This window comes from Schistocerca piceifrons, chromosome 1 (assembly GCF_021461385.2).
Source record: "Schistocerca piceifrons isolate TAMUIC-IGC-003096 chromosome 1, iqSchPice1.1, whole genome shotgun sequence".
Taxonomy (NCBI): Eukaryota; Metazoa; Arthropoda; class Insecta; order Orthoptera; family Acrididae; genus Schistocerca; species Schistocerca piceifrons.
The window spans coordinates 629,763,986-629,784,337 of NC_060138.1; the positions used below are offsets into that span (position 1 = coordinate 629,763,986).

General features: G+C 39.2%; 1 protein-coding gene across 2 annotated transcripts in view; it reads right to left on the minus strand.

The window, feature by feature from the left end:
• The window catches only part of LOC124804708 (scaffold attachment factor B2-like), a 233,832-nt gene that overhangs the window by 106,291 nt on the left and 107,189 nt on the right, over nt 1-20,352 (minus strand). For both annotated transcript variants that reach the window (XM_047264971.1, XM_047264981.1), the window contains exon 5: nt 5,303-5,333. In XM_047264971.1, coding sequence (XP_047120927.1) covers nt 5,303-5,333 — 31 coding nt within the window. The remainder of the gene's footprint in view (nt 1-5,302; nt 5,334-20,352) is intronic.

The following is a 20,352-nucleotide window of genomic DNA, read 5'->3' on the forward strand; positions in this document are numbered from 1 at the left end:
AGAAATAAATTTAAAAGAACACAAAATCTCCAACACTGGAGACATTTTCCTGAAGCTCAAAATTTAGTGCAGACTTCAATGTGAGATGCTTGTGATAGTTATTGAATCATATGTAAAGTACATCAGCGACAGAACACACACACTATATTCACTGTGTGATAGCAATGGTAATGTTAGCAATGACAGTGTCACTTAAGCGGAGTTACTGAACATAGCTTTCCAATATTACCTCACCAAATAAGACCAATTAAATGTTCCAGAATTCGAATGAAGAGTAACGAAGCAACTTAAATCTTAATAAAGGCACGTCCTCTGGTCCAAAATTTACATCAATTAGGTTCCTTTTGGAGTATGCTGATATAGTAGATCCATACTTGGCTATCATATACAACCACTCACTCAATGAAAGATTTGTATCAAAAGATTGGAAAGTTGCCCAAGGTCACACCAATACTCAAGAGAGGAGATATGAGTAATCCACTACATTACAGACTCATATTGCTAGCATCAACTTGCAGTAAGGATTTTGGAACATATACTATGTTCAAACACTATGCATTGACTCTAGGAAAACAATCTATTGCCACACAGGCAGCACAGATTTTGAAAATATTGTTCTTGTGCTATTGACAGGGGACCTCAAATTGATTCCGTATTTTTAGATTTCCATAAGGCTTTTGACACCATTCCTCATAAGTGACTTCTAATTGTGTGAGACTGGATCTACGATTTCCTGAATGATCACAGTTTGCTGTAACCGATCGAGAGACATTTAGTCAAACAGAAATGATGTCTGGCAATCCCCAGAAGTGTTACAGCCCATCATCTGTTCCTGACGTATATACATGAATTACGAGACAATCTGAGCAGTTATCTTACATTGTTTGCATATGATGCTGTCATTTACCATCATTCAGATGATAAACGATTTCAGAATGATTTGGACAAGATATATGTATGGTGACATGCGGAGTAATCGGGTCTACTGCCAGATGTTTGTGTCGCTCTGGCACAATATCTCGTTGCCTTCTTCAGGTGCTACCTGAGACTGCCGTGTTGGAGGATCTTGTCCAGTATTTATGCCCAGAGGGCGCTGGGTGTTCTCTTTGCCGTCCGCGCCCGCCTGGCGCTGCTTGTAAGGTGTTGTCTCTTCCCCGGTGTTCCCTCTGACGTCTGCGCCCGACTTGGGCGCCATCTGTGGCAGCTCTCTGAGGCCTGTCCTGTGTCGGGCGTTCCATTAGCGGCCCGCGCTGACCAGGTTCTGCTCCTGAGGTTTTTACCCCTCCCTGGTGCTCCCACGGACGTCTGCGCCCGGCTCGTCCACCATCTGTGGTTGTGGCAGTTGTCTGGGGCTGGACCCGCATGTGGCGTTCCATTCGTGGTCCGCGCCCTCTTGGCACTGCTCCCGAGGTGTTGGCACTTCCCTGGTGCTCCGATGGACGTCTGCGCCCGAGTAGTCCACTATCTGCAGTTGTGGCAGCTGTCTGAGGCCCGTCTCGCGTCGGGGGCTCTGTTCGCGGTCCGAAACCATCTGGCGCTGCTTGTAAGGTGTTGTTTCTTCCCCGGTGCTCCCTCGGACGTCCGCACCCGACTTGGTCTCCATCTGTTGCAGCTCTCTGAGACCTGTCCTTTGTTGGGCGCTCCATTCGCGGTCCGCGCCCGCCTGGCGCTAATCCTGCGGTGTTGGCACTTCCCTGGTGCTCCAACGGTCGTCCGTGCTCGGCTCATCCATCATCTGCGGTCGTGGTGGCTGTCAGAGGCTCGTCCTGCGTAGGGAGTTGCATTCGCGGTCCGCACCCACATGGCCCTACTCCTGCAGTATTACTACTTCTTGAGGAGTTTGTTGGTTCATTTCGTCGAGCCCTGATAAGCTCCAGAGCCGGACTCCACGCCGAGCTGAGCTGGTGCCGGGTGGTGGCAGCTACTGGCTTGAAGGTATAAGTCAGTGTGGGTGAGCTTACGATACACACTGTGCCCCAAAGTGCCATCTGCCTTCCTCTTGACCAGGACATCCAGGAATGGGAGTTGTCCATCTTTCTCTACCTCCATAGTAAATTTTATACTTGGGTGGCGTGAATTTAGATGTTCCAAAAAGTCATCTAGCTTCTCCCTACCATGGTGCCAAATGACAAGAGTGTCATCAACATACCTAAGAACGCACTTGGTTTGGTAAGTGGCTGATGCAAGTTCCTCCTCTTCGTACCTTTCCATGAAAAGGTTGGTCAGTGGCAACTGACTCTAAATAATGAAACGTGTGAAGTTGTCCACCTAACTGTTAAAAGGAATCTACCACATTTTTGTTAATCACACAAATCTAAAGGCTGTGAATTCAACTAAATACTTATGGATTGTGATTATGAACAACAAATTGGAATGATCAAATAGATAACGTTGCAGGCAAAGCTGGCCAGACAGTAATTTAATGGCAGAACACTTAGAAGATGCAGCAGGCCTACTAAAAATTTCAAACTGTTTTAGCCACACTGCACTGAATAGCTGCTTTATGTGTTTAGATTCTACATCATTTTCAAACGCTGTTTTAAAGTCAGCTACAAGGGGGTGCTGGATAGCAATATGTCAACCATTTACACACAGTATATTTATGGAAATGTATAATAAATTACACAGAAATTAAAAATGGAGTAATAATAACAAGAATAATAATAATAGATTGTCATTTTAAAACTGCCCAAACAATAACTACACTGTTAAACACATATGTGCTATACTTAAAAGCAAAATAGACAATGTTGCTTACGAAAAATATTTTCAACATGCGTATGATTTAGAACAGCTCATGAATACATTCTGAATTTATACATATTCGAAAAACATCCACAAACGTGCACGATAGATCATAAAAGGACCACATATATGAAATAATAAAATAGACCAGGCAGTATCATGAAAAGGATAGTTGCTACTCACCACATAGTGGAGATGCTGAGTTGTAGATAGCCAAAGTAAAAAGATTTCGGAAAGTGAGATGCACGCACAACCAGTCTCAGCCATTGTCAGTGACATGAGGGAGGGGCAAACCACTTGCAGAACTTGCTCACATGACCACAGCCTCGGCCACTGACAGACTGTGGCGCGCGCGCGCGCTCGCTCGCACATGTGTGTGCGCGCGCGCGCGCTCGCTGGCACATGTGTGTGCGCGCGCGCGCGCGCTCGCTGGCACATGTGTGTGCGCGCGCGCGCGCTCGCTGGCACATGTGTGTGTGGCGCGCGCGCGCGCGCGCGCGCGCGCGCTCGCTGGCACATGTGTGTGCGCGCGCGCGCGCTCACTCGCACATGTGTGTGCGCGCGCGCGCTCACTCGCACATGTGTGTGCGCGCGCGCGCTCACTCGCACATGTGTGTGCGCGCGCGCGCTCACTCGCACATGTGTGTGCGCGCGCGCGCGCGCGCTCACTCGCACATGTGTGTGCGCGCGCGCTCACTCGCACATGTGTGTGCGCGCGCGCGCATATGTGTGCGCGCGCGTGTGTGCATGTGTGTGCGCACACTGGAGGGTGGGGTGGGAGGGCGGCTTGTTGGCCAAATGCTCACCTTTTGATACACATGCACTCCACTATATTGTGTGTAGCAACTATCCTTTACATAATATTGTTGCATTCCATCCTAGATTTTCCATTGTTTAAGCAAATTACAACTGTAAAGCAACAAAACCTGGACACAATAATGCAGCCTAGGAGGCACGCTTGTGAACTGTAGGTATGCTGGAATACATTTTTCATAAGCAATGCCATCTATCTTGCTGTTAAGTTTACGGCACATGTATGTTTAACAGTGCAGTTAGTTGCTTGAACAATTGTAATAGGACTGTTTATTAGTTTTACTTTAATACACACATTAATTTTACTTTAATACACATATCTGTTAAGTTACTATACGTAAATGGTTGACATAGTGCTACTGTAACACCCTCAGTAGCATACTTCACTTAAATATAACACACAGTACCAGGAATTAGTTACCACTAGACTGTTTCTCACAACAGACTATTAGGTACTACATAATCGTACATTTAGTATATCCAGTGTTTTTAATATAAATGGCTTTTATACATGCAAGCTCTCCATGGATGCTACAGTTCTTCTGTGGATTCAATGTAACCGTTTGTTTTACTAATGATACTGTGTATATTTTCCTAACAGCCTTTGAAAATTATAATCCAAACACGCAAGGCAGCTATTCAATAAACGGTACGGCTATGACAATTTGAAGTTGTGAGTGCAATATGGCCACTGCATCTACTACTGCATTTTTGCAGACTGTTAGTGAGTGTGCTAACGAGACTTCCTGTACTATGCTTGTCTATCCTTTTCTAGCGGTCTGCTTCAGACAGGACTGATGGAGGACATCAAAGTAGTTCAAGGAAGGGCAGTTGATTTTGTATTATTGCGTAACTTGCATATCGTATCTGTGATAGGATATGCAAGGTGGAGTGACATAATTAAAACAAACTTTTTTTTATTGCATCAGGATCTTTTCATGAGATTTCAATCACCAACTTTCTCCCCCAAATGTGAAAATATTCTGTTGGTGTCCATCTATATAGGGACAGATAATCATTTCAAATAAATAAGAAAAAATCGGAGCTGGCAAGGAAAGACTGAAGTGTTCGTTTTTCAAGTGCACTATTTGAGCAGAACAGTACAGAAATAGTTTGAAGGTGGTTAAGTAAATTGTTTGTAAACCACTAACTGTGAATTGCAGAGTATTCATGTAGATGTAGAACCTTCTGTATCCATACCATGTACAGCGTGTGCAAGCAATCTCTTCAGCTGATTTTCCTGTACAGATACACTTCTGTAAGTGGTTATTTAAAAATTGCTCTTTACTGCATATGTGCTTCTGTCCACAAATGAGTTTTCGTTATGTTGTCGATGATGTTGTTGAAGAGTTTTAGTGACTAAGCTCTAACATGGAAATGAAGTGTTTCTGAACCAATGTCCCTATAACATGTGGAAGTTTGGCCGCATCTTTATGTTACACCCTCTATATACACGCACGCACGTGTGTGTGTGTGTGTGTGTGTGTGTGTGTGTGTGTGTGTGTGTGCGTGTGTGTGCGTGTGTGTGCGTGTGTGTGCGTGTGTGTGCGTGTGCGTGTGCGTGCGTGTGCGTGTGTGTGCGTGCGTGTGTGTGCGTGTGTGTGTGCGTGTGGGGGGGGGGGGGGGGGTGGTAAGGGGTATGTTTTCTTGTAAGTAGGAGGAAAATGAGAAGAATTAATGCTTTATGGGTATACTTTAAAAAATTAAAAAAAAAAATAAAAATAAAAAAAGCAATGTAACTTGCCTTTTGAATCCTTTTCATGGGTGCTGTCCTCCTGGAAAACAGGACAAAAAAAACATTAACAGCTCTGAAAAGCAGCATTTCTACAATAACAGATGAAAAGTTAAATTCTGTCTACATGTCTTACTCATTACACACGCACGCACGTGCACACGCGTGAATTAACTACATCATCTTCTGATGTAGAAAAGGAGACTAAGAATTACCTATTCGGTGCACACACACATGAACAAACAACAAAAAAAAAAAAAAAGGTTCCAATGGCTCTGAGCATCTATGGTCATCAGTCCCCTAGAACTTAGAACTACTTAAACCTAACTAACCTAAGGACATCACACAACACCCAGTCATCGCGAGGCAGAGAAAATCCCTGACCCCGCCGGGAATCGAACCCAGGAACCTGGGCGCGGGAAGCGAGAACACTACCGCACGACCATGAGCTGCGGACGATAACAACACCACTGCAAATGATGAACTAGTACTTCTCTACACCTCTCATTCCGACAAACTTTTTAAACGTGTTTCCATATAGTCCTAAGATCCACATTTTCAAGAACTCACTCCACTGATGTAGACTGCAGCTCCCCCACCATTTCCCCACTAATAACAGGCTGTAAACATGGAAGAGAATAATACAGTCATTTATCTGTGTGATGAATGCTGCTACACTACAATCAGTTCCCAGTTTCTTTTTTGTTTACAAATCTGGGATTACTGATTTAATTTTGTGGTCCTTAAACATCTGCTTCTCCCAGGCATATTGATCGGTCTCCCTGGTAACATTTAAATCTAAGTATACTTGACTTTTTTTTGAAAATTTCTTTTAGCTTTTTGTATGCAGGAATGGAAAAACTCTTATGTTGTCTTGAGAACACACACTGCTAGTCCAGTTGCCACCTTCAATCCTTTATGTCACTAAATTTACAAAATAAATGTTTGGAAGCTTTTTGTATATTGTTATCAGCCTCTTTCTGTGTGGTATAACCAAAGCTAGCTGATCACTGGGAAGTTGTTCACAATCTATTCCTCATTTACAGTTCTTAGGTCACCTACTGGAGAATTTCTTCAATACAAAAACTTGTTGCCCCATTTATTCTGAAATTTTCGACCCAGTGCCATAAATCATTAGCACCAGAGATCTAGTTTGGCATGTGCTTCTCATCTTGCCATATTAGTTGAAAATGACATTATATAACTGCATATATTCATAACCATTTGTTTTGTTCTGAGAAATGTTATTCAAATTTTTTTAAATTCTTTAACTCAACCATACTTGGCACTTCAACTCCACAACGAAACCAACTGTTTGCCCTGTATTTTTCTTTTTTTCTTCTACTTACGATTAGACTGTTTTTCTGAACTGTTATTTTGCCCCTCCACTATACTCAAAAAATTGTTTAACCTGCATTTTTAGTTTTGACACTCCACTGCTCCCTCTCCGTCTATGATTAGACAGTTACGTCTAATCTGGCTTACCCAGAATTGCTTGATGCAAATCTCCTTCATGAAATTCCTATTCTGAACAACTTTCTTAATAACTCATTCCACCAGACAGTTTCTTTAGGTAGTCATGCTTGGCTTTATTGTCCATGTACTTTTATCTGCTTAGTCTACTACATGTATTTTCAAAATAATACGTTATTCAACAACACACACACACACTGTATTTCTGCAAATAATGTAAAACAAGTGTTCTGATTTCAAACATCTATATTAGGATATAAAGACAAGTATTAGTTTAAAGTCGTTACCAAAAATCTTGAAGTTTTTGAACAATTTACTTTAAATTTTTACACAATGTGCTAGTAAATTTTCAGACGACCGTGGGCTACAGCTTTTTAATGCACATATATGGAAAAGGTTAACGCTGGAAAGTTCTTGACTGATTTATTTCAAGTTTATTTATTTAGTCATCAACATCAACTTTCTCCCTTTCAAAGTAACCCCCCTCAGATATAGCACACTTGTGCCAGTGCTTTTTCCAGTCTCGGAAGCACTTCTGGAACTCACTTTTCACTATGGTTTTCAGTTCCTTCAGAAATTCTCCTTGTATCTCACCAATGGTAGCAGAACCCCCACAGTACTTTCATTTTTCTCTTCAGCCACAGAAACAGAAAGTAGTCACAGGGTGCCATGTCCAGCAAATACAGCAGCTGAGGATACAACAGTGTTTTTTATATATAAAAAAATCACAAACGAACTTCGAGGTGTCAACACGACCTCGAACACGATCATTATCGTCATGCAATTTTCATGTCCCATTTTGCCACAATTCTGGTTGTTTTCTTCGGATTGCTTCACATGAACAGTACATAATTTCCAGTTAGTATCCCTTATTAACCGTACAACCAATGGCAGAAGCTTATGATACACCATCCCACTGTATTCTAAGAAAACAGAGGAACCTTCACATGTGATTGAATGATATGTCTTTTTTTCTTTTTTAGTCTTGGCTCTTTGGTCGGTTTCCACTGAGATAACTGGATCTTGGTTTAGATGTCATATACATATACCCATGTTTTGTCACTTGCTATAACCTTCTTTACAAGGTCTGGATCATTGTCAAATTCATTCAGCAATTCCTGAGTGATGTCCACACGAAGACTTTACAACAATTTTGGAAAAAACTTTGCTGCTACACGTTTCATGCCCTAAACACTCCAAAAAATTACTTGGCATATACCAACATCATCAGAAACCCCTCTGATGTTGATTCAGTGACTTTCAAGAATCATTTTCTTTACTTCTTCCACACTGTCGTCAGCAACTGATGTGCTAGAGCGTTCAAAGCGGTCTTTGTTGTCAGCAACGTTTCCTCTACCCTCTCTGAAACATTTATATCATTTGTAAACACTTTTTACTCATAGTAGATTCACCAAAACCCACAACAACATTTTGGATGTGGTGCTGCATTTTGTTCCATTTTTAAACAAAAATTTAATGCTAGTTCTTTGATCCATCTTTTTCGAGAGGAAAAATTCGATGAGTGATCCGAAACACACAACATTTTTGACTGTCAACAATAAACTAAATATTAAAAACAGGTGAGAATGCATAAATACAGCTGGAACATGTGCACCAACAAGATTAAAAAAATTGAAACTCTGATGTATAAAGCCTGCGAAATTAAAAAATTCCCATTACTTTTTGATCACAACTCTTATCTATACTACATAAATGGAAAAATACTGTTCAAGAATCCAAGAGGAGGGGGTATAGTTGGAAAATGCCGGGAGATATGGAAGATTCCAGTTAGATTACATCACGGTCAGGCAGAGATTCTGAAATCAGATATTGGATTATAAAGCATACCCTGGAGCAGATCACAATTTACTGCTGGTGAATGGTAGGCTTACGTTTAAATAAAGAGACTAGTTAAAGATACAAAAAACTATGAAAATCTGTTGATTTTACAATGGATGACTACATTTGGATCACGCAATAGGAAGAACTTGTGAACGCAAACAATTGTGGGGAATTACAAGCTTTTACCGGTACTTAGAGGAAAATACCACAGCCTGTTTAAGGGAACAATGGACACTATCGGTCATTACTAGACTACACTTGGAGCTCTGTCTTTTAATAAGAAAGCTCACCTGTACCGCCGCACCAAATATTTGACACATGCCAAAGAAGAATGTAAAACAGTCTTTGGATCACAAAAATTTCTTTTCTTGTAAACTCCCATCTATCATCAGATATGTTAGTCTAAACTAGTACAAAAGATCATGCAGCCACCGAGACAGGCACCATCAAAAGGTATAAGAACATAATATAATAAGTACCTGTAAATCAAGGTCATTGTCAGCAGACAACAGGTGCCAATGGTCGAAGCAGAAAAGATAAAATGCTGACTGGCAGTAATAAGGTGAATATTTTTGATAGAGAGATATTTGTTAAAATGGAATATTAATTTCAATGGTAGACTACATGCTAAAATCAATTCATTCAGGAGCTGTAGGGGGAAGGGGGGGGGGGAGATGATGATTGAGAATTTGCTGTTACATAAGAGCAACAAGGCAATTATATCTGCATATCAGCTTGATATAATGGATGGCAAAATTTAATTCTTGGAACCTTTCAAGAAGCCAAGATGGCCTGGAGGCTGACACTTTTCAACTGCTGTGGGCATCTAATATACCAGATTTCGAAGTGAAAATGAAATACTTAAATTGTTGAAAGGACATACACATACCATCCTAAAAAGCAAAGTCATTAACGAGCTACAGGATTCCCACTACAAGCTTACATGTGTTCAACCTCCTTTCAAGGAATTCAAGCCCTCCGTGAGAAAAAGACTGAAGAAATGAATTACAAATTATGTTCGAGTGACACAGCCTAGTCGAGGAGGAAGAACAAAAAGATACCCACCCCTCCCCTATAAAGAAATTCTTGAACTGACACTCATCAGCTTCTAAATGTACATTCGAACTTGAGATATATACAAACATGGGTGGCCCTAGTGACGACACTATTCTATAACTCAGTTATCTTACATTTTAAATTTTATTTTTCATTAAAATACCAAAGATAATTTTTTATTGCTCTGATGTTGAATGTGCCTTCAACTCTAACCTAACTGTCTGCCTACCTTCTTTCCTTCCATATACTGAGTATTGTGCTTGTAATGCACACAGCTTTAATTGCATTTTATTCATTATCACTTCGTTAATATCCTTTCTACTAGGAGTATGACCGAGTTGCCTTACTCTTGAGTATTTGTGCTTGAGCCACGTTTCTCATTACCCCACTACCAAACAACTACTAAGGTCGTTAGTAATGATCAAGCTTGGTGCATGCACTGAACACCTCTAATTTAGCATACAGATAATTTTAGCTCCCCCACCAGAAGATGAAGAGACCCTTAAAGAATATAGAAGAAATAATGCAGGAGAATTCCATAAAATCCACATGACAAATGAGTTAAGCTGACATACCTCATTGATCTTAAGTAGCTTATCTCTCACTGGTACAATGTTTCCAATCCTGGCAATACGAAGAAGATAAATTTAGATAGTTGTGGGCATTCCTCGGGCACAAAAATAAGTTAACTTGTAACAACAACTATATATTTGATGAACTTCTGACAATATTTAGAGCTCCTCCGAGAACATTTAAACCATATCTCAACTTTTCAAATTGTTCACTGGATACAGCTTAGTTAACAGGTCAGCCAGTTGTTTCTTTGTGCTTATATAACAAACAATAATAATTCCTAAGCGCAAAGCCTGACAGCACTGTATTCAATATCTACATGCCTCATTCCTCGATACTCTCACCTTCCAAGCAAATGCATAGAACAATAATTGTCTTCTACAATCCTTAATGGCTGACCTCAAGACCCATGTCAAGTCAACAGTTGAATTAGTCAATGAAGTTCAGCTGCCACTGCAGCCAATGCTACATATTCAGCTTCAAGTGAAGATAGGGACATGTAAATCTTTGGTGTTTCGGTGTTCAGCAAACAGTATATCCGTGTATTTGCAAAAAGAATGCTGACCTACACTTCCTAACTTCTCCAACTGTTTCTCTTATTCCATAGCAAAAACCAAAATCTAATGCTTCTTTGGCATATCTAGTACTCCTAAGTTCCTCCCAGTGTCTCTCCCTTTGTATCTGCCAAAATAATTTACTACTACAACCAGGTCTGGTAATTTAAACACAAGGTACACCAAACCCACATTTTGCAGCCTTTTTTCCTTTGGGACACACACATCAAAGTACATTTCAAACTTTCACGACACAGCTACATGTGATTTTGATGCACAAAAGCAAACACATGAAAAATTTATTCTATGTACTTTATTGGCTCTGAGCACTATGGGACTTAACATCTGTGGTCATCAGTCCCCTAGAACTCAGAACTACTTAAACCTAATTAACCTAAGGACATCAACACACATCCATGCCCGAGGCAGGATTCGAACCTGCGACCGTAGCAGTTGTGCGGTCCCGGACTGAGCACCTGAACCGCCAGATATGTACTTTATTACAATAAATACAAACATGACAAAATTTATTACGTAAGATTCTTTAATAAGAACATATGAACACAAAAATAAGGTATGCAACAACAAGAAACATATTCTTAAGGGGATACAGAATCAGATTTTGGGATAAAAAATCTGATTTTCGTTTTATTGACGTATTATTTTCAGCCAAGTTTCATCATTTAAAATGACATATCATACATAGCTCTACTAGAATTATAACTATTTTATTTTTATACATTTGTGAGATTGGGTATTGTGCTTTAGTTATACACGTCTCTCATGGCTGACCATAAACTTTTTGGCAGTACATTTATGTGACATGAATTCAAATATCCCAATTTCCAGCAACTCTTTGTACACTATTTGTCCGAAAATGTTTCCCCTCTGGTTTCCTCAAGTTAGTCTTTGACTATGACGGGATTGTTTGTAAACAGTGTGCTATATGAAAGTAGTAGTTGTCAAGTTATTTCGTATTTAGTACTTCATTTTCTGCAGTGAAAATGCCTAGAGCTAGAGCAAAAGTGCTTAAAAAGCGCGTGAAGTCGTAAAAGAAAAGAAATGATTCATTAGCAAAGCAGTTCTTCATCATCACTGTTGGAAAATGTGAGTACACTTACTACTGATTTGCCGAACGAACTTACTCCAAATGAAAACAGTGCTTCTCACATTTTTTAAAAAAGAGAACCAAAGAGATCTGGAAGAGAAATACAATTTACTTGATAAAGGGAAAAGTTTTTGAACTCACTGATACAAGTATATTGTGTGAAGCTCTTGAAAACAGTGTGTGCTGCAAAAAATGACAAGGAAATGTTTCTCTGAAAGTAGAATCCCATGTTGGCCTAGCTGCCCAGTTTAATTTAATATGCAGTGTTTGTAAGTACTGCTGTAAGTTTCCAAGTTCTGTTGCAGTAACTGTAAATAATGGATACACGAAAACTGAACTTTATAGTGTAAATATTAGGTTAGTTTATGGATTGCGAGCAATTGCTAAGGGCAAAGCAGCTGGTGATATGCTATGTGGTGTTCTAAATCTTCCAATGTACCTTCAAAGTTTGATGCTTATAACTATGTACCAGGATCTGCAGTTGAAAATGTAGCACGAAGTCAATGCAGGTAGCTGTGGAAGAACCAGTGAAAGAAAATCATGGCAGTCGTGACCTCACAGTAGCTTTTGATGGCACATGGCTAAAAAGGGGTCACACCTCACACCTCCAACAATGGTGTTGTAACAGCAACTGGAGTTGGCACTGGCAAGGTTATTGATGTTGCAATAATGTTTAAATACTGTAGATGCATAGATAGGCTGAAAAATGAACATAGTGATGACTGTTGCAAATTACTATGGCAGTAGTGGTGGCATGGAGGTTGCTGGGGTGAAAAAAAAATTTTTTATTGCTCTTCAGAGTGGTATAATGTTTGCTTTGTCAAGTATGTGGGAGATGGTGACTCTAAAGCATTCAAAGTAGTTCTGGAATGCAAACCATATGGGAACAGTGTAAATATAAGCAAACTTAAATGTATAGGACATGTGCAGAAGAGAATGGTGCCAGGACTAGATAATAGGAAAACCTTGCATGGCAAAGGAAGATAGACTGATTCCATAATAAAGCAAATTCAGAATTGCTATGGCCTTGCAATCAGGCAAAACACAGGCAATCTTGAAGAAATTAGGAAAGTAATATGGGCTTTGTATTTCCACACTGCATCCACAGATGAGCATCCAGAACAAAGTTTGTGCCCCAAAGGTGAAAAGAACTGGTGTAAATACAAAAGGGGACTAACAACTGGATAGAAATACATTCACCACAGTCTACCATTAGCCATCACGGAAGAAATAAAGCCCATTTTCAGAGATCTGGCTGACAGAAGTCTTCTGAAGAACTGTCTTCATGGGAAACGCAGAACCCCAACGAGTGCTTGAATAGTGTGATATGGCATCGTCTCCCAAAAACAGCGTTTTTTGGAATTAGTACACTACATTTTGGTGTGTATGATGCTGTGGCAACCTTCAATCTTGTGAATACAACTAAATGCCAGGTCCTTCAAAAGTTGGGTTTGCGTGATGGTTCCCGCACAGTACATGCTATGTTGACTTTAGATCAGCACAGACTAAGGCATGCTGGGAACATATAATCAAGACATTAGTGAAAAAAGCAAGACAGGTGCAGAGAGGTGCCAAAAGAAGACTTGAAGATGATTATGAAGACTGTGAAGGGGGTATTAACTATGGATCAGGAATGTTTTAATCTTTTTTTCTCCGTTTCCGTAAGTTTGCTTTTCACTTGTTCTAGAAACATTGTCTCAGGTAAGGAGTCTGAAATTTTTATGACTGTCCATGGATTTCTTTTACACACTGGAACAACGATTTTTTAATTACTTGATTTACAAAAGACTTAGTGGTGATAATTTAGTAATAAGTGACGGAAAAAATTTACTTAAAAATAAATGTAAAATATCTCTGTAAGAAAAATACTTTGACAATTAACTGTTGTTTCAGTATTGTTATAAATTATCAATACTCAAAAACAGTACAAATTTTATCTGTCTGTCTCCAGTAGTTTGTGAGGAAATGTTCCCTATAGTATGCATATTTTAACATTGCAGGGATAGGCGATTCCATATCCCCTTAAGGAGGAACTTATGAACACAAAAGAAACTCATGACTCTTAAGCAGGAAAAAAATGAACATTAACCACAGAAATATAGACACGGAAAATTCAAAACTAGTGAGTTACTTGGCCCTGGCGATATCTGCAAGGTGGTCTTGTACATGGGCAAACTCTTTGACATATACAACCCATCCCGTCATTTGTATTAAAGAGGCGAGACCTGTTGTCATATTTTTACATTCTTCAATCTAGAGACTCCCCACTTGCACAAGTAAAATGTTGACATGAGCAGTAAAAGAGAGGTTGATTTACCTGTGATATCTCGATATTGATTTGGAGATAAACATTGGGAGCATTTTCTTTAAATTTTGATCTCAGAACTTTATTTGATGAGATTTTGATAAGTTGCTCTTTTCAGAGCAGTTTAATTCATACCTGCATACCTGAATTCAAAGAATTAGTTTGTTGAAAATGCTAGAATGGTATTCCAGTTCAGCACACTAAACATGACTCAAGACATTCACAGTAATAAATCTTATCATCATCATTAGTTTCAAAATGCAAGTACGTCGTCTCAAAGTTGTAGAACTTTGGTATTTTTTTCTTTGGAAATCCAACAGATTTTCTGTGACTAACAACCCTTTATGATCCTCACAAATTTCTTTACAGAGTTTCTCAAACAAGTTTTTGCATAGTTGATCACTAAATGACGTCAGCCAGATTTTTCTGTCCACAGTATTCATCATTAAATCCTCCCTATGAAAAAAGTGGTGAGTAGTTATGACTGATACGCTTATATTCCGCACAGAAGTTAGAAACCCTCAGCCATCAGCTCATATAGCAATGCAATCTGTCCACTTATGTCCCTTATCGTGAAAAATTCGACAGCGGCAAATATCTTATCTCCAGTGACTGTTTCAATTTCTCAGAGAGAACATTTACTGCTTTATTTCTGATCTACAAAAATAATCTCACAAAAGGTGACATTGTGCTTTTTTGGAAATGTCAGTGCTTTCATCTAACTGTAAGGCAAACTGTGTGTTAAGTTTTCTAGAAAATTACTTTTAATATCAACTTTATAGTGTAACATATCTCTTCATTGAAGTGATGTGTTGCTCAGGGCATTTAGGACTGGTGAATGATGATTGTTGACTGCTGAAGAAAATTTAATGTAGTTTGGAAAGTGGGACATGGGTGTTGAGTACAGTACAGTGTGTGTCTTTATGAGCATGTTGACTGAATGGCAACAGATCGCATTGCTACTGGACGGGGCGACACTGGTGGCAGCTTGCATTTGGCCAGACTTTCTGTTCTTAATGTTTTCTCTGTGCACTAGATCCCAGTCCTCGAGTTGTGTTGGCCTCCATGGAAGATAACGGCATGACAATACATGAAAGTAACAGAACAAAATAAATGAGTTAGGAGAGTCTACTTTGAACTGTAGTACTGATCAGGGCGAATTTATTTGAAGTTAACTTGTCAAGCAAACAATTGTTTGAAACTGCTTCCTGAGCATTTAAATGAATTGTATGTGGTTTATGGAAGAAGAAAATTATCTCATTTAGTAGTATGCAGAGTAGTAGTCTGTTGAGATAGATAGATAGATAGATAGAGAGTTACTTTTCATGCCAAGGCGCAAGTAACAAGAGAAAAGCATTTTGAAATTAGCATCCTAACCTACAGCTAGCTTATTGCATTACTCAGCAGGAATTTTTGCGTAGATATTCAGGAAACAATTCAGCTAATAATACATAACACACAATACGCCAATGAACCGTATAATTTGAAGCAAATGCTTTTGAAATTTGGTCCAAACATGGATGCAACAATTTCTTTACATGCCAGTAAAATCATTTGATAACACTGTACTGTACACCAAACATTATGGTCTAGTGCTTGTCCTCATCACCTGCCCACGTAAATCTGAAATTTATGTACTTCTTATAGTGGCAGTTATATTGGACTTTGTTTCCATCCTGGTATTATGTTTTTCTGGTTAGTAGATGAAGAGGGCACAACTTCTTTTCCTCTTTCAAATAATATTATGTTCACCTCCACTCTCCTCAGATGTAGAAAAGCTGTCTATGTCTAAGGCTTTCTTTTTCCTTATTACATATCTGCCCACGATGATGAGTACATAGCAGCTAGCAAACATAAGAAACTACAGCAGAATTTTACCACACAGTGAAAAGACATGTCATGACTGATTACCAAAAAAGCAAGGCAGCTGAGAAGGTTATGTCAGCCTTTCACACAAACACGCAATGGAACGGGCACGCACAGTGACAAACCCAGCACTTCCTGACTATTAATTTCACTAATTTTCCATTATAAATGAAAACAAATGAACTGGGTATTGAAAAAATTTCATTTTTTTGTATTCAAGAGAAGACCTTTATTATGAAACAGCTGTAGAAATAAATACGCACGAAGTACAAATGAATAAGTATACTATCCAAATTAAGGAGTGAGATCCTGGAAAGTTTCTGTATGCTGAGCGCAGCTGCTTTGTATGTCTACATTGTGATTTGGTAAACATCTCTATGGTAACTCCTCTCTGTAGTTCTGTCGATGGCTATCATTTTCGCCTACATCCATTTCCACTATGCAGATGAAACGTGTCAAAAGTGCTACAATGTGTCAAGAGATTTCCTTAAGGATACAGGGTACTTTTCTGGCGCAATATTATGCAAAAATCAACACCTATTTCTTTCAGGCACTGTCTATGATGTAAATGTTTTACAGATTTTTTGTTGATATCCGGTAATGCAGCACGCGTTCTAAACAAATTAGAAGTATTTTGAATATTTTCGAACCTGCGTAGGGTTATTAAAAAATTACAAAGAATTTATGCAATTTTTTTCCCAAAATGCTTCCTCAAATTGAGGTACCATTTAATCCAATGTTGTACATTTGAAGGAGACCAAATTTTTACCAGATATGCGTGATATGATGGCTGAGGTACTAGACCTATTTAATTCCACCTATTATGTATATTACAAGAATAAAAATTATCACATATTACGTTTTAATTTTTATAATTTTTTCCCTAATAAAAATGTTATTTTTTCTATAATTTAGTTGATTCTGAAATAAAGCTTAGGTCTACTACACAAGTATGGGACTACTGCAAGTTACAGAAAAAAATTAGAGCAATGCTTTATCAACATTAGGAAATATTTGTACCTGAATTCTGAAAAATACAACTTGCGGGAAATTGTGAATGGAGTCAAATTAAACTGTGCCTCAGAACATTACTGAAGCATAGTCTTCATCCTGTAGCATTTCTTCATCTTCAAGCTTCCTCTTGGAATTCCTTTTAGCACTTCTTGCTTCCTTGGTAACTTGAAGAGCAAATCTTTCAGCTTCATGCACCCGTTGTCTGTCACATGCATTCAATTGATCTTCCACATTAGAGCCACATTTTATGCCTAAATTTCTCAGGACTTCCAACCTTCCTATAATTCCATCACTGAAACATTTCACTGCATCTAGTACACTAACTTTTAATGTATTCTTGGGTAATGTTTCCCATATGAAATGGTTGAAACTTTCATTTTTATTCTGAGTGCCCCCATGAAGACATTTACTAAGCAAAACAAGGTCACTCAGGTCTCTAAAAATTGGTTTTATTTCATCCATAACAGGCTCAGGAAGAGAATGCTTATGGTGGTATATTTGACCATTTTCTTTTGCTTTTTGGTAACCTCACCAAGAATCTGCTACTTTAGGGCAAAGTCCAAGAACAGGGTGGTCATGTGGTCATCTGTGGACAACTTATGAAAGTACATGGCCCATACAGCTTTTTTCATTGCTATAACATCATTCTGCAGTGCAGTTCGTCTAATTTCCAATCCATGATAACTCTGAAGGTCTATTTCAGTTTCTGTCAATCTGCCTCGGCAATACAGATTTTCCATCAGACAGCAGCTTTCCTTTCCTTTCTCTTCGTAGCCTCTTCAATCTAGCACCCATCCTCTTTTGCACATGTCCACAACACACTAGTTTCGTTATGAAGGAATCACCATAAACACTGAACTCATTAATTTTATTGAAAGCTTCTTAGAAGACTGATGTTCAGTATGTCCTTCAATGTTACTATGGCAGGTGTGGCAGTACTTAGGTACACACTCAAGATCAACAACTTTTCCATTCCCAGAGAGGTAACAATTATAACACCATTCAAGGAACAATGTCCTCGACATTGCCATGTCCCATCAAGTGCAACACCAATGACCCTGATTCCACTAATATTTACAGTTTCTTCTACTGCACATTTCATAGATGATTTAGACACTCTTGTCAAGGCACCTAAAAGTATTTTTGTGTACTTGCTGAACCGAGGAGGCGGAGGAGGAGGATCCATCAAACCACAAAACGTCTGAACAGCCTTTTTTCTATTTCCTATTGCAAGCATTGCATACACTAACTTCAAATTCACATCATATGAATTATGCACAATGTTCGAAGTAATTTTCGAGGTAGATTTATTGCAGGATCTACAAAGAACAACTAATTTTGATGCTAAACCCTTCCTGCTACTTTGTTGTTCAGTTATTTCCAGACAGCCTATACTATCACATTGTTTACATTTTGCCATTTCCTTTATCAAAGAAAATAAGATGCCCACATCCACAACAACAACAAATCCATTGCAAACAGCATCAATGTTAACACAAAAATCAATCACCAGGAGGCGTACCATGTGGGAGTTTCTTCCCTGAAGAACTGATACATAGGTTACTTTCAACAGTGTGGCTTGCTTTGTTTGTGTATTAGTTGCCATGGAATTTCCTTTTACTGAATTTCTTGAAGCATGCCATAGTTCATATTTGTTGCACACTAAAGAATATGACTTCCACAAAAGTGGGCCTGGCAGCACACATGACCGTAACTTAAAAATGTGGTATACAGGGTGTACCATTTATCTTAACCACCCTAAACAACTGTTTGTTCAGATGCAAATTACAAAATGTTTCAAGCAAATGTTCTTTAGCCGTCAGGGGCACATCAATCAGCATGATAGCCTTCATTGTAGCTTTGTTTTTTACAAAGATATGAACAGCGGTATGACTTCTTTAAATGGCACTCTGTATTTTTTATTCAGTAATTCATTTCGTCTTCTAAAGACACATTCAAAAATTTATCACAGTGTACCATTCGCTGAAACACAAAGTTATTAATTACATAACACAACACTGACTGAGCCTGGGATCACAAACTTGTCCACCTGCTGGAGTTGTCAGAAAACAAATGAAAACAAAGTAAAAACATAACACAAAATTGACTGACTCTCCTGTACCATTGTCCAGGAGTAGAACATTCAAAGATGCTCAGAGTGGTGACCCTGGACACTGAAACACTGGTGCACTCGTTGAATGAAAAAATTATTTACTGCTTTCAGTGTTGCCTGCTGAAGAAAATTATAAGCATGCACAACACATTCCTACGTGTCCTCTGGAGTTGTTGGAATACTGCAATAGACGACATCTTAAATGCATCCCCAAAGAAAAAAATCCAGAGGATTTAAATCAGGAGACCTAGCAGGCCAAATAACTGTGCCTCCTTGACCAATCCATCTGGCAGGATACCTTCGGTTCAGAACATGACGTGCACGCTAGGCATTATGTGCTGGACATCCATCGTGTTGATACCACATAAGCATTCTGGTTCTTAGTGGCACTTCATCCAGAAGAGGAAGAAGACTTCGTATGAGGAAGTTCGCATATGCTGTGCCGTTTAAACTACCATTGATGAAATTAGGGCCAATAGTTACTGTACCAAGCATCCCACACCAGATGTTAACTCTCCCTTAACACTGGACCAATAATGCATGTTCCTTGTATTTACCTGTCCTTTGTTTGAGAAGGAACATTCATCGGTAAATAGAACATTGGAGAAGTAGTTCAGGTTGGCGAAGTTTTGCTGTTGTGCCCACTGACAGAACTGTACAAGATTCTGGAAATAATTCCTATGCAATTCTGGATGTAGATGTACATGGTAAGGATGGAACAGGTGATGTGTAAGAATACGATGTACACTGGTTTCAGGAATGCCAATCTTGTGTTCAAGCTGTTGTGTGCTCACATGTGGGTTCATAGCAATGGAAGCAAGAACAGTAACTTCGGCAGCTTCATCTGTGTGACTGCTACAATTGCATTGTCGTCGGTTGAAACTTCCCATTTTCTGAGGGATCGCAACAAGACGAGAAAACATCAGTCAGAAAGGTGGGTTCTTGTCAGGATATCGCTCTGTACAGTTCTGCTGGCTGTGTAGCATTTCACCTACCTTCAACAACAACAACAATAATAAAAGAAATGTTATGTTGATGCAGTTTGTAGGAAGGACAGCCTTTACTGTATGCCTACTCTACCTTTACTGTATGCCTAGTCTACACAACAGTATTTGAAAGGACTGAACTACTGTACTAAATGTACCCGTACATAAGAAA